This window comes from Enhydra lutris, unplaced genomic scaffold (assembly GCF_002288905.1).
Source record: "Enhydra lutris kenyoni isolate GAN:26980312 unplaced genomic scaffold, ASM228890v2 scaffoldscaffold24, whole genome shotgun sequence".
NCBI classification, from domain to species: Eukaryota; Metazoa; Chordata; class Mammalia; order Carnivora; family Mustelidae; genus Enhydra; species Enhydra lutris.
In genome coordinates, this window is record NW_019154108.1 from 19,072,622 (window position 1) to 19,094,189 (window position 21,568).

Consider the following 21,568-nt stretch of genomic DNA (forward strand, 5'->3'; position numbering starts at 1 on the left):
CCTTCCCATCTACATAACATGCACTGTCTTCCCACCTTAAAGAGCAATTTCTCCTGGAACCCCCTCTTCTCTCCTCCATCTACCACCTTATTTCTTGATAGCAGAAGAACTTGGAAAATTGTCTTTATTCACTGTCTCCAATCCTGTCTTCTCTGACCACATTCCCCCTACACTTTCCTTCTTCACTCTTACTTCAGCCACGCCGGCCTCGTCACCATTCCCCAGGTCTTGCCGGCATTCTCCTGCCCTAGGGTATTTGCACTTGTCCTTCCTGGAATGCTCTTCCCTCCGTGTCTCTTTCATTTCTTCAAATGTCCCCTTAGCCAGGTGTCTGACAACAGTGTATTTATAAATGGCACTTCTCTGTGCTTTCCATCTCCACTTTGTTCTTCATGGTGTCATTTATCATCTAACACATAACATTTTTGTTTTGTGATTGTCATTTATCCCTTACCTACCCCACTCCCTACTGTGCTGTCATCCCCACAATTTTGGCACCTTGTCTGTCTGATTCTCCACCTGAGCCCCAGTGCTCACTAAGTATTTGCTGAATGAATGGAAGGATTTGGACTTGCAATTATTAAGACCAGTTGGGCTATTATCCTTGACCTAATGGGTGGTTGTGGTAGGAAATCAAACAATTGTGAAAATTGAGAAAGATATTTTAGCCTTTAACATATTTTATGGTATCTGTAGTTATTTCTTCTATTTCTTCTTTCTTACTATTATACAAATATAATTGATCTAGGGGAATAAGGGACAAGTTTATTAGGAATTAAAGAAACTGGAAACTAGAAAAGGCATTCCAGTAAAATGAAGGGTTGAGTATTCCAAATAGCTTGGTAGACTTTCGCTTAAATTCACCTAGCAAGTAGTTGTTGAATAAATAAAATACACTGTTGGTCAACTTCCTATGACTTTGGGGGGGAGGGGTTTACTAGATTCGTCTTTGTCTGTCATCGCACCATGTAACTGTGGATTAGGATCTTTTCTCTCCCAGATTTTCTCACTCTTCTTTTACCATATTTTACTATTCTGTTGATGAAAGCCAAAAATTAGTCAGTTCTCAATAGTGTGTGAATGTTACAGAACAAGAATTAAGCTTCTCGTAAAATCATGGTGTCTTTTTTTCTTTTTCACATCTTAACAATTAGACATTTTTAAAGTATGGGTTCCTTGCACCTTGTATATTTGTTGCCTCGTTATGTCTTGATTTTATTTCCTTAGTATTATAATTAACTACTTTCCCTATGGAATTCCATAAATTCCACTTGTCAGTCAATTCCTTGTTGGAATTCTGTTGTTCAGCAGAGTGGATTTTTTGCCTCTTTTTGGATGAGTGGGAGTAAACGTTGGCTTCATTCCTTTAGCTTGGCTCAAGGCTTGCAGGCATGCCTGTGACCCACTAGCCTGAATTAGGGCTGCTGTTGAGTCTTAGAAACATGAGGTTGGGGTTAATAAGGCATAGGCCCAGTTTTTGGCTTGGAATCTTACTTGGGAATTTGTGTCTTCTGGTGAAAGTTTCAAATAAAATTATAAAGATATACAAATTAGGATAAGTTTATTTTGTGTCTAAATAATGGGAAAGGTTTATCTTTAACAGTAATTTGTACCTATTTGAAAGTCCTCTCCAAGACTGTTTGGATATTCTAGCCATTCTCTGTTCGGATAACGGCTGTCTGATCTCATATTTAATTGGCATGTTAGGCCAAATCACTTTTGACCCTTCAGTTTGCCGGAGAGTATGTGGCATTTCTGGGGTATTGCGGGGGGTAATATAAGCAGGAAGATTTTATTTTTTGAGGATTATTATACTAGGTTGGTGCCACGGTCTTATTTACCACCAGTAGCACCAAGAGCTAGTTTGTAGGAGGAGTGGTAGGAAGAGACTAGAACTGTCTTCTTTGGCTTAAATTTTAAATTGGTACTTTATGGAAACATCTAGTTTTCCTAAGATTTTAGGTTTATCTTCCCCCAAATCATGCCAGTCAGCTTCAGAACTTCCCCCCCCGCATAGCTCCATTGTTACAACCATAGCACTGTTTTTGTAAACAGCTTTGGTATAGAGTTTTAGCTTTAAAAAAAACCCAAACATTTAATTAATTTGTTTATTAGAGTATGGGGGATGGGCAGAGGGAGCGAAAGGGAGAGAGAACTTCAAGCAGACTCCATGCTGAGCACAGAGCCCAACTCCGGGTTTGATCTCACAACCCTGAGATCAGGACCTGAGCCAGACAAGAGTTGGATGCTTAACTGTCTGAACCACCCTGGCAACCCTAGAATTTTAGCTTTTAAAAGAACTCTGACAGGTAGTCTGCTACCCACCTCATTCTCCCTCTGTGTAGTCTCTCTTTCTCAAATGAATGGATAAAATCTTTTTTTAAAAAAAAAAAAAGGGTAACTGGGTGAGTCAGTCAGTTAAGCATCTGCCTTCAGCTCAGGTCACGATCTTGGGATCTTAGGATGGAGTCTCGCTCCAGTCTCTCCACTCAGTGGGGAATCTGCTTCTCCCTCTCCCTCTGTGCTCTCTTTCAAATGAATGGGTAAAATCTTAAAAAAAAAAAAAAAAAAGAAGAGAACTCTAATGTGATTATGTTCACTGATTCTTTGTCCGTCTGCTTCGTGGATTTCATCATGACAGTTTGCAGTTGGAACTCTCCATAGTCTGGTGCCGCTAATCTCAGCATGTCCTTCTGTCAGGACGGTGGCTCATGGGTGATATCACGTGTATTCAGGAAGTTGGGGCTATTGAAATATTTATTCATTTGAATATCAATTACACTTCTCAAATTTAAGTTCCATTGCATTTGCTTTAATAAATTCTATTTAAAATGACTATTTTATACAAAGCTGTACAGGTTGCTTGTCCTAGTTCCTAAGTTTCACAGACTGAGATGTGCTTCACGTGGAACTGTCCCCTCGCACTGTTGGCATTTAGCTGACTGATAGAGAGAGGAGCACTGACATTTAAGGGAAAGCCATGGGAGAGTAAGTTATTGAAAACGATATCATTATCCAATTATTTTGAGGATGAGTTTTAGATAATAGAAATGAGCTTTTCGGCAGGCAGGCAGAACTGGGTTTTCTAGTAGTTGGCATGAACTCCGTGTACCTATATCACTTCCACACGTTCTGTGTGTGACTGTTCCTCTTTCTGCTTTCTGGTCACCCATCTGTGTCTACTTGAGGATCCCACATTCAGCATGAACTTGGCCCTGGGTCATCTTGACTGGCCAGGCGGTGTTTGTACCATCTGTCCACTGAGGTGGAATGATAACAGCTGGTACGCAGCTGGACACATTGTCCTGGGAACTCTTATTTCAACCAACCAGCGGTTATACTAACAAAAATGAAAACGTTTTCAGATCGCTGCTTTCTGTGACTACTGTTTGTGTTAACTGTTTGTGTCTGGAGAATCCCATCACGTAGCCTAAACGTCTACGCTCTCTAACTGACTTTAGGTACTACAACCTAATTACAAGCTTTATATTGCTAAGATCAAGCTTGACTTCAAGGAGAACAGTCGTTTTGACTCTAAGGAGTTAGCACATGGGAACAATAGTGAATCAGTGACTCCTAACTTAATACTGTAGAATGAACTAGTTTTCTTCATTGAATTCAGGCCATGGAAGGGCATTTTGAAGTTCCATGAAATTCTATATAGCCATTGTCATTCATGACTTCACTGTACAGGGGGCTGTTTCACAAGATCCTCATGGAATTCTTCTGAGCTGCACATAACAGAGAAGCATTTATGTTCCCAGGCAGTCAGTACTTGAAGCCAATTCTAAGACAGGAAGGGTTTCTCCCCTACTCAGAGAGATTAGAAATACTTCACCACGTAGGAGGCTTAAGCAGAATTCCTTGGCTTGGCCCTGCGTGAACAAAGGCTGGCTTCTCATTGTGCAGACGGCCCCCTCCCCTCCTGTCATTGGCTCAGCCAGCACGAACTGAAGGATGCGGGGCAGGAAGTATTAGTTAATTTTGTGCGCCTCATTCTAAACATCTGTACTTGAGTCTTTGTTTATGGAAGGAATGTGGCAGGAGGAGGGGGAAATGCAATGGAACATTCAGAAGCTAAATATTTTCCTGAGGGTGTGTATCTCCATGGTTGGTCTTCAGGCTCATGAATGCAAGGCAAAGGGCAGAAGATGTTCTAGTTGTGCAAGTGGCTGAAGACTTTCTAGACTTCTACTTGCTGACTTTCTTCATTGTTTGTCTTGGCCTCTTTATCTTAAAGTCATACTGTCTACATCCACATGCTCCCACAGTGTAAAAATAGTAGACCAGCTATCATTGGACTGGTCATTAGAAGACTTGGTCTTGTGTTCTATTTATCTACCATTTAGACCTTTTTACTTTGTCCACTGTGAAATGAGTAGGATGGATAGGTAAAGAGTAGGGAGGGATGGCGAGGGAGAGAGAGAATGAGGGTAAGCATACTTGAAGGGTCTCACTGGCAGCTATTCAATGGAATGAAACCCAGCTCCTTGGTTTCCCAGTTCTTGATTATCCATGACCACAGGTGATGGTGGCTAGATAACTCAAGACTTGACCCTTCTCCATTTTCTGTGTTGGTGTCCCGATTTTTCAGATTAGATTCCAAGTTCCTTGAAGTAATTTCAGTCCCCTTGTCTCTTCTCTATAAAGCGGGGTGCAAAGAAGGGGACCATTGAAAATTACACCTGTACAAAGATGTCTGCACAAAGTCATGACCTCCTCCCCTTGTCTCAGCAGCCCTGTCTCTGTCTGGCAGGTCTTCTTTTCCTCTGGTCCACTTCCTCTGCTGGCCTCTGCAGTGGCTCTTATGAAGTCTGTCCCCTCTCTGCAGATACTCCCCACTGGCTTTGCTCTCAACTCCTCCCCCTTAGCAGGTACCTTTGATTTTCACTGCACAGAAAAGATAAAGTCATCAGAACTCTTTCATCTTCCATCTGCTAAAACCTCTTCAGTCAGTTAGGTTTGCACTCAGCTGGAAAGCAAGGGTGCGAGGTTTCTCCTGATTGGGGCCAGTTCTTATTGCCTAGCCTTGTTTCCATATCGAGCCTTGCCCCTTTCCGTTGACTTGAGCACAAGAACGTGTAATACAGACTCCTCCCTCCTATCTCAAAAAAACAAAAAAGAACGAGAAATATTCCTAGAACCCAGCGTCCTACCCCACCGTTGTCCTTCTTCCCTTCAACCCCATGTCACTGACTACACTCCGCTGTGTCTGCTTTCCTGCCTCGTATCTGCTGTTCATCTTCAATCCCACCCACCCTGTCCATGGGCCCCTGAGTACAGCAGTGACCTGTTTGTGGCTTAGAGCCAGTGGACATCACAATCATTGCCTTACATGAACCTTAGCATATTTTTACACCGTTGATTACTTCCTCCTCAAATGCTCTTGGTTTCCATGTTTGTCTCTTTTACTTGCTGTCCTCTCTCCAGCCCTACGGCCTCCCCTACAGTCCTCCACCTGCGGTCTGTGCTTTAAATGTTGACACCCCTCAGAGCGATCTCCAAAGTCTGCTCTCTCCTCACTCCGCACCCTTGCTGGGATGGAGAGAATATGACTCAGACATCTCTCTTGGGGTTTCAGACCACTCACCTCTAACTCCCTACCAGACATTTCCTCTTGTTAGATGATCCACAGACATCTCAAAACTAGGATATCCAAAATTGAACTCCTCTCCCCATCCTGCCCCCCCCCCCCCACCCTGCCTCCAATCCTGCTTAACCTCCTCCATCCTCTCTGACAGTGGACAGTTCTACTCTCCATCTGCTTGTTTTTAAATGAGAAAACTAAATATTATTTTTAATCCTTCCATCTTATTTCCCGCCAAGGAGCTTTGACCATGAAACATGTCCACAGACTAAAAGTAGAAGGGAGTTCAGAAATGGCGCCCTCTCCCCCTTACTGTCCATCGGTTACCAAATTACTACTGAGGCCAACTTTCTATACCTCACCCAGACCCACTCACTTCTCTCCATTCCAGCTATCAGCCGCTGTCATCTCCAGGACTCCTGCCACGTCTTCTCCACTATTCTTCACTCTTCTCTCCACTTTTAGTCCTGTCCCTCCTCTCTACCCAGTGGCAGTGGCTTGAGTGATCTGACTTTTAGTCAGATCTGGGGGTGCCTGGGAGGCTCAGTCAGTTAAGTGGCCAACTCTTGATTTCAGCCCTAGTCATGATCTCTGGCATCGGGCTTCACACTCAGTGTGGAGTCTGCGTGGGGTTCTCTCTCCTTCCCTCTCCCTCCTCCTCTGCCCCTCCCTTGGCTCACATTCTCTGCCTCTCTCTTTCTCTTTCTCTCTCTCTCTCTCAAATAAAATCTTAATAATAGTAAAAGTCAAATCTGCATGTGTATTTCCCGTATAAATGTCTCAGTGGCTCGCCGTTGCCCTTAGGCTGGTGGTGCTCTTGAAGGTGGCCTCAGGCCCGGCCTGTGCTCTTTCCCGTTGAGCCCATGTCCAGCCACGCTCCACTCCTTGCTGTAGTACGCAACTCTAACTCCTCAGTGATCGCTCCTCTGTGTTCTCTGGGCTTTTCATACGTGCTGTTTCATTTGCCTGGACAGCTGATCCCTGTTTGCTTAGGTAATTCCTCTGCGTTCCTCAGGTCCCGGACGCAGATGTCACTTCTTCTAGAAAATGTTTTTTGATGCCGCAAATCCAGCTTAGGTGACTTTCCTCCATGCTCTCCAAACTTTGTGCATTTCCCCCTTCAAAGCCCTCATCACACGGAATTGCCATCGTCTGTGTCCACTGCTGGATTAACTTGAACTCTGAGGGCAGTCCTGTGGTTGTCTTGTCCTGTGGAATGTGTGAGCCTCTTTTGCCCATGTCCACAGAGCCCTTTTTCTCTTCCAACTATGGCTGGGGTTGGAGTGCAAAAGGCAGCTCTGAAAACAAGGCTTAGTGAGGTAGGGCCAGCCCCAGAAAACTCGTTTGCTTCCAAGTTGAACGCTAGCAAAGTTGCTTCCTCATGTCCTGCCACCCGTTGCCTGGGGTCTGTGGCACCAGAGAGAGTGACCACATGAGCTGGCTTCTTTCGAGGGTGGCTCTGTGGTGCACATTGGTGCGGGGACCACAGTACACCCTGCTCCATTTTATCTTCTCTCCTTTGATCCAGTCTCCTGCAGGTTGAGTTGTTAAAGAACAATGAGATGTCAGATGCGGAGACAGAGTAGAAAAGCAGGAGTAATCTGTAACACCCAGATTAGTGAGGAAGCCTTTGAACATCCCAAACCACCTGTTCCTGAATAAAACTCGATTGTTTTACCATTCCAGCATGTCTTACCTAGTCTTTGGAATGCCATAGATGCGTATAAATCCACACCCTCATTCAAGGGTAACATTTTAACATGTTTGATACAGTAAAGAGGTAGAGGTTACATTTTCATTCTTCTAACAGGTGGGGTATAAAGGGGATTTGCGAAACCTGTGTCTCTGCAAACTGTTGTACTGCATCTGGGATAGAAGATCCAGATCTGTATGCCGTTCTCTGGCAACTGTACGCAGTCCCTGGGACAATCAGACCCTTATATGTGAACATATCCAGGATCCTAATTCAGGAATTTTTTTCTAAACTCTATTATGAATAATGCCTTATGTGTGTATAGAGTTTTACAATTAACCAGGTACATGCAAGATCTTAATTTGACCTTCCAACAGCTCTTTGAGGTAGGTGGCTCAGGGGTCATCCCCCGCATTTTTGCAGAGAAAATGGCCGAGCAGAAATCACACAGCTAGTAACTGAAGGAGCCAGGCCTTGAGCTCGGGTCTCACAGTGCCCGGTCCTGCGTTCTTTCCATCATGCCACACACCTCCGTGTTCAAGATTGTGTGTATGTGAATGTGTTTCGGGTGTATGGGGGAATTAGTTAATCAGACTTCTCCTTTAAGATCTGGACCACTTAAGAAATAGTTAGGTATAGCTCATCATCTTAGTTTTATTGCGGATACTACAGGATTAAAGAACGGAATACGTGACTTACGTGGACACGTGACATGTGGGCTTTCAGTTCTCCCCCTCCCCCACCTCTGCAGCCCAGCTGGACTCATCCATGCAGTCCCACATCTGGTAGTAGGACAGCCGCAGGCCTCCCTGGCACAGAGGCAGACGCGCTGTCTTGCATTGCGGTGTGCAGGAGAGGAGAGGGGCCCTCAGGCCGGCAGCTTGAGAGTGAGCTGAGGAGATTCCAGGCCACATGTGACCCTCCCTCCCTCTCCCCTGCAGATGGGTGGGCACAAGGAAGTAAGAGGTTAGCAGGAGTCCCTTGGCAACCCTTCTGAGAGGGTTCAGGGGTTCCTCTTCTGTGGGCTTTGTAGGGGAGGATGAGTATGGTGCTTCCTGCAGAATTAATTCCCTTGGGGAGGAAAGACTGTAAACTCCTCGAGGGCAAGGACCTCTTATGTCTAACACATCCTGTCCTCCAAACTAGATAGCATAGGACTGAACATGTAGTTGTGCTCAACAAATACTTGCTGACCAAACTGTGATCTTCACTATAGCGTAGAAGTTGCAGAGAATAAATATTGTCAGAGATGGGAAGACGCAACTGGAGAGTAAAAGGTGATTAAAAACATTTGCGCTCTGTTTTTTTGACCCACCTGAAGGCATGCTGGCTGGCAGCTAAACTGTCCCAGCCATCAGACTGTGCCCTAGCTAGGTGCCCCAGCCATCAGACTGTGCCCTCACTGGCTGTCCCTAGCTGCCCCAGCCATCAGACTGTGCCCTAGCTGCCCCAGCAAGCTGTCTGAGGAGTGGTTCATCCTCCAGAGACAGCAGCCCAGTGGCTCCCCCTTTTGCTGTCCTTGCCTGCTCCGTGGTCAGATCTTGCATATTCTTCTTTGAACAAATGCAAACAACTTCTTTAACCCCACCCCCTCCTTTTTTTTCATTCCTGCTCTACTCCCTGCCCCATCTCTTAATCACTCCTTTTCTCTATTTCTTTCTGAAATTCCTCTCTTAACTTGGTAGATAAGTAGAAGAATACTGCTCGTGATAGTCTTCCTGCATCAGGAAGAAACATAATAGTTAAGAGAGTGAGTTTTTAAGTACCTTGAAATTTTCCAGAATACCCATCTAGAAAGCCGGCAAATACTTTGTTTTTAAATTAAATTGCTTTTGCTGAAGCACCAGCACTAAGAATAAGTGTACTTTTTAATGCAATTTTGATTTTGTTTAATTATGTTAAGTACAGTGCTACCATTTTTCATGGCAAACAAGATTCCACCAATCCGTGTCTTAAATAAGCCAACTTATGACCCAAACTGTAACTAGTCCTGTCTGTGGGAAAAGGCTCACTATTTCCAGGTTTAGAATACCTGTCCGACGCAACCAATGTGTTATGGGTTCTGGAACCATCTTCATCTAGGGCATATCCGTCCTTTGTCAGGGTCCTAAGCAAACTGGGCATAGAGGGAATTTCTTTGCTTCATACGTATGACTTACCAACTTCATGTCTGTCCCACAGGAAAAGCTTTTGACATCACATACGTGCGCCTCAAGTTCCACACCAGCCGCCCCGAGAGCTTCGCCATTTACAAGCGCACGCGGGAAGATGGGCCCTGGATTCCTTACCAGTACTACAGTGGCTCCTGCGAGAACACCTACTCGAAGGCAAACCGCGGCTTCATCAGGACAGGCGGAGACGAGCAGCAGGCCTTGTGCACAGATGAATTCAGTGACATTTCCCCTCTAACTGGGGGCAATGTGGCCTTTTCAACTCTAGAAGGAAGGCCCAGTGCCTACAACTTTGACAACAGCCCTGTGCTGCAGGTAATGGATCCAGAAGCCTGCTAGTTCTCCCCTGTGCATGCAGGAGGCGGGAAGACTGTTGTGTGGGGGCCTGTGGTCCCACTTCCGGGGAAAGGGGTAGGAGTAGCAGCTTCCAGGCAGACGTTATTCTGCTCTCCTGAATATTCTCAGTATGTGAAGGAAAGCAGCTTGGTCCTGCCACCCAGGTGATGTTCTTGTGTTCTCATGTACCTGCCAGTGTACTCTGGGATATAAATTGTAGAAATTTTTTTAAAAACTGAACAATTTAGGGGCGCCTGGGTGGCTCAGTTGGTTAAGCAACTGCCTTCGGCTCAGGTCATGATCCTGGAGTGTCCGGATCAAGTCCCACATCAGGGTCCTAGCTCCATGGGGAGTCTGCTTCTCCCTCTGACCTTCTGCCCTCTCATGCTCTCTTTCACTGTCCGTCTCTCAAGTAAAGAAATCTTTAAAAAAAAAAAAGTTTAAAAAAAAAACTGAACAATTTAAACTTGGGTCTTTACTTGGCAGTGGAAACATTTTGCTTCTGACCTTTTGAAGAGAGTATTTGAATCTACCTGTTCTTTCCTTTTTCTTTCTTTTTTTAAATTTTTTAAGATTTTATTTATTTTATTTTATTTATTTATTTTATTTTATTTATTTGAGAGAGAGGGAGAGCGCAAGCATGTGCCGGCAGGCAAGAGTGGGGGCAGGGGCCGAGGGAGGAGAGAAGCAGGCTCCCCACTGAGCAGGGAGCCCGCCCTGGAGCTTGAGCCCAGGACCCTGAGATCACAACCGAAGGCAGACACTTAACTGACTGAGCCACCCAGGCGCCCCCTGAATCTATCCATTATTTTCACAACCTTCCTTATCTCTTTCATTTGACCAAAGGAAGTATTTTTTAGTGTCCGAGAGGGGCAACAATTGAAGCAAGTCATTTAAGAATGCCATCTTCCTTCATTATTGTGCAGGGGAACGTGGACCACGTTTGTCTGCACTATTGTCAATCATAAAAACCTCTGATCACCTGACAGTGCTGGTGTCTGTGACAGGAGATACGTGTAGGTTCCCGTGGTACAGCACTCGAGCATCACGATAGAAACCTTTCCCTATTTGAGCGTAGAAAGAATTAAAGCTATCTTTTTTCTCATGAATTCTGTGTCCATGTTCTTTATACACCATAATTTGGAATCTTTCTGCAACACAGAATTGGAGATGCTTGAGTTGTGTGACTGAAGCTGACGTCTAAGTGGGGGCAGCTGTATGAAATGACTGAGATGAGAAAGACTGGATGTGGGTCTGCAAACTCTGTGTACATTTTATGAAAATCTGTTATTTCTAAGTAGGGTGAAGTAGGGAGTTCTTTTATTCTTCTGGGCTTTATGCCCTTTTTTTTTTTTTTTTTAAAGATTTATTTATTTATTAGAGGGAGAGAGAGCATGAGCAGTAGGGAGAGGGAGGGGGGGAAGCAGGTTCCCACTCAGGGGGAAGCCCGATGCGGGACTCAGTCCCAGGACTCCGAGATCACAACCTGAGCCAAAGGCAGCCACTTAACCAGCAGGGCCACCCAGGAGCCCCTTCGTGCTTTTGTGGCTTCTCAGTCTTTCTCTTGAAGTTTATTATATTCAAGGACTCTTTGTGATTTGACCACGTGGTTTTGGATAATGGCAAAAGATGAGAGTATGTTTCTCTGTGGGTCCAGTTCTTCCCTTCTGTTGTATTTCTGCAATTTGCTGGGAGATCGTGAATCTTGAGCTTGGTCAACTCTGAGGTTCTGGTGAGCAGTGAGTATGTTTGCAAAGGCCTTTCAGTGAAGTGTTTCTTGTGATGGTAGTAAGATACGTTCAGAATAAGGAGTAGAAAGAATAACTTTTTGATAGATTAAAAAACAGAAGATTGGGGACGCCTGGGTGGCTCAGTTGGTTAAGCGGCTGCCTTCGGCTCAGGTCATGATCCCAGCGTCCTGGGATCGAGTCCCACATCGGGCTCCTTGCTCAGCGGGGAGCTTGCTTCTCCCTCTGCCTCTGCCTACCACTCTGCCTGCCTGTGCTCATGCTCTCTCTCTCTCTCTCTCTCTAATAAATAAATCTTAAAAAAAAAAACAAAACCAGAAGATTGAATGTCTAAGGGAGATGTGATCTACAAATTTTTAAAGTTTATCAGTTTGCTAGCTTAGGTGCTTCCTGTGCAAATGATCCTATTTGACAACCCAGCAGAGATAGCAATAGAGGCAGCAGGAGGAAGCATTGACCTACGTGACTTCACTGTGGTGTATTCTGGAACCTCTGCTAACTGGATGCCTTATCAGCCTGTCCTGAAGCAGTTCCTCCAGCTATAGGAGTTCTGATGTTTGCTACTGGTTTTGTTTTGTTTTGTTTTGTTTTTTGTTTTTTTCCCAAGTTATCTCTACACCCAACTGTGGGGCTTGAACTCACAGCCCTGAGATCAGGAGTCACATGCTCTATTAGCTGAGCCAGCCAGGCGCCCTGATGTTTGCTACTCTTTATACCATAGGAACTTGTGAGACTAAATGTGGTAGAAATGTCACGGGCATCTGTAATAGATCTGGTCAGTTGCTCTCATTATGCAAAAACATTAGTTATGTGGCTCTGGATATAAGAGCTCTGGTTTTCATATCCACTTGCCAAGGAGTGCTCGCTGATCAGATGTTAGCTGATTTCACAACGATAACTGACTTGACAGCTGAGCTGATATGACCCTCTCTTCTCATTGCCTCCTGTGCCTCCTCCAGAAGCTGCGATCTCCCCAATGGAAGAATAGACCCTTCCTGGTTTCATTGTATATGAATATTACTGAGCATATGCTGATTTATAATAATAATAATTAGCATGTATTATAGCACTTACTATAATGTACCATAATGTGCCAGCAGTGTTCTGAGCCCTTTAGCTATATTTACTGTAGATGTATATACACACTCTATATACTGTTTACTCATTGAACCTTCACAGTAACTCTACAGGTAGATACTTCTGTGATCTCCATTTTATAGATGGGGCATCGACATCATTTCTCGGAAGAGATCCAATAACCCACATCACACAGATTTAAGCAGCAGAACTGAGATTCAAAACCTAGAAAGACTGGCTCCAGAACCTGTTCTTTTTAAGACACCTGTTATGAAAGGAATGGCTTAGACTCAGCCCTTGAGAAGCTTTTACTCAAGGAGAGCTGTGATAAAGATGAAGCTCAAAGGAGATATGAGATACAGTACGCATTAAACACAGAGATACGTGGAGCTATTTACATTACAGACGACTCAAAGATTCCTAGCATTGTCGCTGTGAGCGGGAGTTGTTATGGGAGTTCCAAGTTTGGATGCGGTGGAGTCATCATCTCTTCCCCTTTCTAATTATACTTGGAGGCTTCACGGGGATTAGCTTTTATGAGCCCTGTAGGTTGCGCTCTGTGCCAGGGGATTGGCTTGGTTCGAGCCGTGCTGCTTAATCAGGGATGTGCCTCCCTGTGTCGCAGGGAGACTTCTGAAAACACAGAGCCTGTGGCCCTTGCGCTTGCTGTTGCATCCCCATGGGGGATGCTGAGAGACACTCCCAGGATGGGACTTTACGTGGTGTCTTTGGGTGGTCCTGTGTCATATACTCCTCCAAAACGTAATGAATTTAAGCAACCATGATTTATTATTTCTCATGATTCTGTGTTGGTGTGGGCTCACTCACTGGCAGCTCAGCTGGGGGCTGGGTTTCTCTCCCCCTGTAGTCTTACAGCTTCGAGGAGGCTAGACTAGGCTTCCCCGAGTGATGGCAGAAGCATTCCAAGAGGGTAGGTCTCGGGGCACAAGTGCTTATCAGACTTCTGCCTGTGTCACTTTTGTTCATTTCCCCTGGGCAAAAAGCAAATCACATGCCCCAGCCCAGCATCAGAGTGGAAAGGGGACTCTGCAGGGTGTGGACGCTGGCAGACATGATTCACTGGAATCATTATTCTAACAATCCACCACAGATGTAAATATCTGACTAAAATTAGCTCAGTGAAAGGGCATTTATTATAAGGGCTTAGATCCCATAAAACCTAGAGGAAAACATTAACTTTCCTTCTTGTCCCCTCTCATTATGCTACACCTACCAATTGAATCAGTTGTGGTTGCTTCAGATGTGTTCATTTGCTCAGCAAATGTTACTTGAGCACCTACTGTACGCTGAGCACCAGGGAAGCTGCAGTCAACAAAACAAAGAAGTCCTGCCCTCGTGGGGCTTACGGTCTTGGCAGTGGTGGCGGAGGTGGGGTGGGGTGGGCTTGTGGTGGTGGAAGCAGACTATAAATGAAATAGGCAAGTGAAATAGGGCCTTGGGGTGGGCAGCAATTCTAGGTTGTGTGGCAGGGAAGGCCTCCCGGAGAAGTGACATTATGGCAGAGATCAAGACAAAAACTGCATCTGACTGGTTCTGGCCGGTGTAACAATTTATTACTTTGTACTTGGATGCCTCTCCCAGATCTGTCCATAGCGGACTGGGGATGGAGGGAGAGAGAGATGGTACAGAATAGGCAGGAGGAGGCAATGAGTAGCACAGCTCATGACACCGTGGTGTTCCATGAGCTTTGTGCTGGTTCCTCGGACTGAACTTGGGGCGTGGACACAGGGTGGAGAAGAAGGGACATGTGTATTGAGTCCCTCCCGTATGCAAAGCATTTAGAAGTATATTTCATGTAAACCTTTCAACAGCCTTGTGAAGAAATGAATAGTATTCCTGCTTTTTTGGGACTCTGAGTGGTGACACGACAACTTAGATTAAAGAAGAGAGGAGTCAAGAAGGAGACAAATGTTAGAAAATTAAGGGAGTCATTGAGCATTATAGCAGATTTAATGCTGGAAGAGGATACGTCACATGATATATTAACTGTATGAAAAATTAAAAAAAATATTGTCACATTTATGTCTCTCATCTTCAGTCCCTTTACCTTTTTCTGTCTTTTTTTTTTCTTTTCTTTCTCCCCCCCCACCCACCCCAACAGGAATGGGTAACTGCCACTGACATCAGAGTAACTCTCAATCGGCTAAATACTTTTGGAGATGAAGTGTTTAATGACCCCAAAGTTCTCAAGTCCTATTACTATGCAATCTCCGATTTTGCTGTGGGTGGTAGGTAAGTAAACCGTGAAATGACTTATTTTTTTTTTTCAAGATTTTATTTATTTATTTGACAGAGATCACAAGTAGGCAGAGAGGCAGGCAGAGAGGAAGGGAAGCAGGCCCCCAGCTGAGCAGAGAGCCGATGCGATGCAGGGCTCGATGCCATGACCCTGGGATCATGACCTGAGCCGAAGGCAGAGGCTTTAACCCACTGAGCCACCCAGGCACCCCAAACCATGAAATAACTTTGAAAGTGACTGGAGCTTTGGTTTAGAAGTGAATGTAGCAACTTATTTACAACCACACTAATAATGTTGTTAGACCTTCTCATTATCCTGGAAACAAAGTAATTAGGTTTTCTAAAACCCTGTCAAATCAGCACACCGGGTGAATCCTTACTGAGCACCTCAGTGCAAAGCTCTGCGACGGGCCCTCTGAAGCCACCGAGGCAGCACAAGATGTTCACCCGCTGAGTAGGACTTGACCTTCTAAGATCCTACAAATGAAGGGGGGCAGGCAATGTGTGAATCTGTGAAAAATTAAAACACGTGTTTTAGGTAGAACGAGGCCATATGTTGGAAAATGAGATGGAACTGTCAAGCTGGGGCGGGGAGCAGACAGGGACGAAGCGGGGCCCTGAAGCAGGGGCAGAATCTGAATAAGGAAGGAGGGCGTGGGGGTGGGTGCGGGGTGGGCAGGTCACAAGCAGAAGTGTAGGGCTGGGAGGTTGTAGATCTACTCAGCGTAAGGAACGTCTCCTCTGTGAATCTGTAGAGCTGACAGAGTGAAAGATGATCGAGACTCTAATCCCTGAGAAACCGTGTACTGTTTGTTTGAAGTAGGCCATGCTATCTAAACAGCGGTTAGGAAGAGGACCTACGGGCAAGGTGAAAGTAGAGACCATCAAGAGAATTTCTCTTCTCCTTGTGATGCTGTGATCTGGGTATTAGGTGACAAATACCTGACACTAGGGTGGTGACAGTAGACGGGAAAGGAACATGGCAGATGGATTTTATTGTGAAGCAAGAATTATCAGGACATCAGTCAAGGATGATGTTTAGCTTTAATGATCAGGAGAATGGTGGTACTACTAATGAAGTAAATGAAGAAGATGAGCGAATTTAGGGAGAGGATGAGTTTAGATGTAGACATGTATTGTTTTAGGTTATAGGAGACATCTGAACTTGTGTACCCGTCAAGGATAGGAGCTGGGGAGAGAGATTAGAGCCGGGGATAGGAGTTTGGGATTCATCCTGATGCACTGTAGATGTTTCTGGAAGGTTTGAAAGGTATTACTGAGTAGCAGGGGGAACGTTGGGCCTGATTCTGTCTTCAAGGAAGCCAGTGAGGGGAACATCAGGGCACTAGAGCACGTTTTAGCGTTCATGCCCATTTCCATGAGTCCTTAGTGTATGGTTCTACCTGCTCCTAGGGTTCCTTCGGGGATTCTTGCCCCAAACAACCTGAGGGAGTATTAGGCTACCGGAGTTGCATATGGTGGTGAGGTGCTGAACGCCTCTTACTTCCTTCAGATCGGGATACTTTAAAATCATTATGACAGACAACAGCCATGACCACCTTTTTCACTTGTACTGTGCCTGCACAGTCCTGGGCACATGAATAGAGCAGCTTCTTGGTCCTCCTGATAACCCCGTGAAATTCACATTGTCATCGTCCCTGTCTTACAGGTTAGGCTCAGAGGTTGAGTGACATTGGTAAGTCACAAAGCCAGGTCCCAAACCCATGTAAGCAGCCTTCAGGGTCCTTACTCTGCATTACCTCCACGCTTGGCTGCTGCTTGATACACACAGTTGACTTCAGGAAGTGATCCTAGAAATTGCAGAAGCCTCCAGAATTGCTAGAGCGTTCCTTCCCATGTCTGGTTAATGCTCCATCCCCTAGTAAGATGTTTTGGTGGGAGGGTTTTTTTCCTTTTTTAATTTTTCTTCCTACCTGAAAACTTAGTCATTACTTAATATTGCTTAGTTCCTCAGTTTATAGTCTTGAATGGTAAAACTAAAAAATAAGTAAGTAAAAAATAAAAAACTGTTCTGGGGTTGTGTTTAGTTCTCTTTGTACCTCCTTTTTCTGCATCCATTGCTGGGACTTGGTGGCCATTTCGTATTTTTGTCTGTTCTCTTCCCAGGTGTAAATGCAATGGCCACGCAAGTGAGTGTGTGAAGAATGAATTTGACAAGCTGGTGTGTAATTGCAAACATAATACTTACGGGGTAGACTGTGAAAAGTGTCTGCCTTTCTTCAACAACCGGCCGTGGAGGAGGGCAACCGCGGAGAGTGCCAGCGAGTGCCTGCGTGAGTGCCCCTTGGCCTCAGTCATTAAATTATCTTGAGGACTTCCAGAGTGGGGAGAAGGAATGGGTGACTTCCTTCTGTTCCTCCTTGAAAGGAGAACTCTGAAAGGCAGTGCTGCTTCTGTAATTGGAAAGCGTAGAATGGTAACTTGTACGCACATCAGAGGAAAATCAGAGATGAAGGCAGTTGGCTACGAATACAAAGCATGTTTGGTTTTGTTCAATTTCAGTATCAGAGTGGGAGCAGCATCTCCAAGGTTTGGAACTTCACTTGGATCCAAGTGCTAGGCCAGTGTAGCCTACTATAAGATATGGTTTATCTAGTCTTGCCTTAGCTGCACGTTAAAATATTTTCCTACCAGCAGTCAGGGTCGTTGATGAACATGTGTTCAGTACATTGAGTTCTGGACTAAGGCTGCCATTCAAAAAATTATTTCTCAAAATTATTCTTCCTTTATTTCACTAAAGAGCACAGCAGGGAGAATTTTCCTGTTCCTTCCGTGTAGAGGTGGGTGGCTTTGGGAAGGAAAGTAGATCTTAGTATTTCTAGAGAAGGGTAAAAGGGAAAAGGCTGCAGCTTGTCTTATCCCTTAGTAATGGCTTGGTTTATTCTGGACAGATGAGAAAGAAACCTCAGGAGGAAGGAACCATGAAGCTATGTAATCATGCTTTGTCAAGGACTTAGAAACTTTTTAAGCAGCTATAATTTTTTATGACCTTATAAACATTTCTTATCATATACTCTTTTTTTTTTTTAAGGTTTTTAAATTTATTTATTTGACAGAATGAGAGAGAGGGAGAGCATGAGAGGAGAGAGGGTCAGATACCCTGCTGAGCAGGGATCCTGATGCGGGACTCAATCCTGGGACTCCAGGATCATGACCTGAGCTGAAGTCAGTTGCTTAACCAACTGAGCCACCCAGGCGCCCTTATCGTATACTCTTGATAAAGGAATAAGAGAGACACTCTGAGCTCACTGGAATTATTGGCAGAAACCTTGAGATGTGACCAGTATCTTGACTCAGGACTATTTCTCTTAGTTGCCTTAGAGCAGGTTTTCTTATCTTTCCTTTTCCTCAGCAAATCCCAGATTTGAAGATAAATCATACAGCCCCCTCTAGGATTCCTAGGTGCTTGCTTGAGCTTCAGTCCTTGACTGAACTGTAACAGCTAGTGTGAGAAGCTAAACGATAAAGGTCTTAACGGAAACAGTGAAATGCCCCAAGACATGACATTTCAATAAACGTACACATGTGTTTGAAAAGTACTTTGCTTAGTGATGGGTGTCATATCTTTTTTTTTTTTAATTTTAAGATTTTATTTATTTATTTGACAGAGAGACCACAGGTAGAGAGGCGGGGGTCGGGGGGGAGCAGGCTCCCCGCTGAGCAGAGAGCCCAATGTGGAGGTCGATCCCAGAACTCTGAGATCATGACCTGAGCCGAAGGCAGAGGCTTAACCGGCTGAGCCACCGAGGCATCCTGATGGGGGTCATATCTTGAGTCTCTCCAGGAACATTATGAAAATGTTCCAGACTGGCAAGTGAACCTAATACTGTTTCTAAAGGACTTTGATAAGGAACTGAATCAATCTGCCTTCCTCCTTGGGTCCCTTCAGCACTAAGTTTCTGGCGGTTGGGACAGTACTTCAGTATTGTCAGGATGCTGGGATTGGAGAAGAGAAGATTACAGCCTTCTCTCTTACCAGCTGCTGGTGAAGGAGACACAGCGCCTGCTTTACCTGTGGGTTAAGACAGTGTAGACAAGGGGACTGTTCTGCTACATGGTCCAGGGCACCAAAGTGTTTAGGTGGGGGTGGGCTGGGTTTGGCCGGGGGTGGGATGTGTGGGATAATCTAGGGAGACTTGAGAGACGAGAAGTAGAAAGGGAGCTCTCCAAGTTACTTAACACAACTCTAGTTTTTGGTGCCAGTGACTCAAGTTTCTAAAATGTTTTCAAGTATAATACTGCGAAAGAACTGATCATAAAGAAGGGGAGGTGACGAGAAAGAAAAAATATATATTCAGACGTTTCTTTTTTTTAAGATTTATTTATTTATTTATTTATTTGACAGATCACAAGTAGGCAGAGAGGCAGGCAGAGACCGGGAAGCAGGCTCCCTGAGCAGAGAGCCTGAGGCAGGCCTCAATCCCAGGACCCTAGGATCACGACCTAAGCCGAAGGCAGAGGCTTAACCCACTGAGCCACCGAGGCGCCCTATTCAAACATTTCTTTTTTTTTTTTTTTTTTTTAAAGATTTTATTTATTTATTTGACAGACAGAGATCAAAGGTAGGCAGAGAGGCAGGCAGAGAGAGAGGAGGAAGCAGGCTCCCCGCTGAGCAGAGAGCCTGATGCGGGGCTCGATCCCCAGACCCTGGGATCATGACCTGAGCTGAAGGCAGAGGCTTTAACCCACTGAGCCATCCAGGCGCCCCCAAACATTTCTTTAAAACAACTTGGTTTATCTGAAATCAAATAAAACGGTATTTAGTGCTCAAGATACTGCCGGTATTTTGTGTGACATCAGTAATTCTAAGAAAATAAACTTACTATAAACACAGAAAAGAAGTTCTGTGACGACATATACTTGTTCTTAAAATATAGTTGTGTTCCGCAGGGAACATAGTTACTTAATGGAGGACCCTGTTGGCTTTGTGGCTCCCCAGGAGATAGACGTGTCTAGTGAAGCTAGATTTCCCTTCAGTGCTGCTTCCTTCCACAGAGGCGCTCATTTCAACCCATATGTATCAGGTTACGCCAGTCTGGCCTTGCAAGCAATCTGGCACTTAGAAAGTTAGTATCTTAACTTATTTCAATTGGGGCTCGAAGAGTTAAGGTAAATTAAAGCCTGAATATAAACTGGTTCCCTGTTGTTGGAGTTGGTATTGGAACGAAGGATGAAGATTCGGAAAAATTGCAATTTGACTTGCCTTTCACTTGTATATAAACAATTGCCTGGAGATTCCTAAGTACAGGAATTCCTCGTATTTTACGATGGTGTGAATTGTGATAAGACCATCTCTGTGTAAACCGATAGCCTGACTATCTAAACCCTTCATTGACCTCCTGTTTTTGTTTTCAAATGAACAACGCCTCAAGTGGGCGTTCTTATTCTGCCCCCCATTGTGCCCCAGAGACGTGGGAGATGGTGGTTTGGTTTGCTTAGAGTCTTTTGAAATGCTGTTCAGCCAAGGAATGCGGATCTGACATCACTCGTGCGTTTTTTGGCCAACAGCCTGTGACTGTAATGGCCGCTCACAGGAGTGCTACTTTGACCCTGAACTATACCGGTCCACCGGCCACGGGGGCCACTGTACCAACTGCCAAGGGAACACAGATGGCGCCAACTGCGAGAGGTGCCGGGAGAATTTCTTCCGCCTCGGGAACAGCGAAGCCTGCTCTCCCTGTCACTGTAGTCCCGTGGGTAAGTGACAGGCAAAGCCAGCATCAGCCTGACGGATTGAAAGACAAAACCCTGCATCCCCCCAGAAAACAAAGCTCTGCTTCCTAGGCACCTGCACGGGGGAAGAGTGGAAGTGTGTGCACTGTTGTCCCAGGCAAATGACACAGGATGTGCCTGACCCTCCCCACCTCCACTGTGTTTAACCAAGTTCAACCTCCCAGTGATTTTCTGGTGTATATAAATAAGTGTGGGCTTGGCCTGAGTCATGGTTTTGTGTAAATAATTAGTAACCCGATCCTAACGACCATTTGAACTTTGACTGGAAAAGGTTAGCTGCTTCGTGAGTTCTTGCTCGTTAATGATTCTGTTTCGTTCAGGATCCTTAAAGGGCTGGATTTTCCCCGGCATGTTGTGCGTGTTCAGAGACGTAGAATGCTCTGAGTCTGCTCCTCTCTTTCCAGAGTCTGACCTTTATGTTGTTGTGCCTGTAGATACATAAATTCTAGACGTGGGCCTTAAGGAGCCTGTGCTTGTCCACAGAGAAGCAACTGGTTTGGGAAGCGGTTTATCCCTGGGTGCAGACACACTTGTTTCTCAACATGGATGAGCCGGGTGTGTGTCTGTGAGGTTAAAATGGTATGGCTCGAAAGGATATGATTCTGAGACCATTAGGGTTTACAATTTAATCTTTCTTCTCTCAGTAACTGTCTAGAGATGACATCTTGGGTTTCAGGCATTGTTTTTTGTTACCCATTTTTTTTTCGTTGACACATTTACTTGCATTTCTGGTCGTTGACAAGCTCTTTAAATTTTAGGTTCTCTCAGCACACAGTGTGACAGTTACGGCAGGTGTAGCTGTAAGCCGGGTGTGATGGGTGACAAGTGTGACCACTGCCAGCCCGGGTACCATTCTCTCACCGAGGCAGGCTGCAGGTAAGATTTTTCAAACCCAGGGAAAGGGGGCAGGTTCTAAACGTGGATGATCAAGAATAAGAGTCCT

The 21,568-nt window shown here is 45.0% G+C and overlaps 1 protein-coding gene across 1 annotated transcript in view; it reads left to right on the top strand.

Moving 5' to 3' along the window:
* The window catches only part of LOC111150738 (laminin subunit gamma 1), a 124,061-nt gene that overhangs the window by 71,805 nt on the left and 30,688 nt on the right, over positions 1-21,568 (top strand). Inside the window, exons 2-6 of the mRNA XM_022508312.1 lie at positions 9,462-9,766; positions 14,735-14,865; positions 16,999-17,165; positions 20,401-20,589; positions 21,384-21,501. Coding sequence (XP_022364020.1) covers positions 9,462-9,766; positions 14,735-14,865; positions 16,999-17,165; positions 20,401-20,589; positions 21,384-21,501 — 910 coding nt within the window. The remainder of the gene's footprint in view (positions 1-9,461; positions 9,767-14,734; positions 14,866-16,998; positions 17,166-20,400; positions 20,590-21,383; positions 21,502-21,568) is intronic.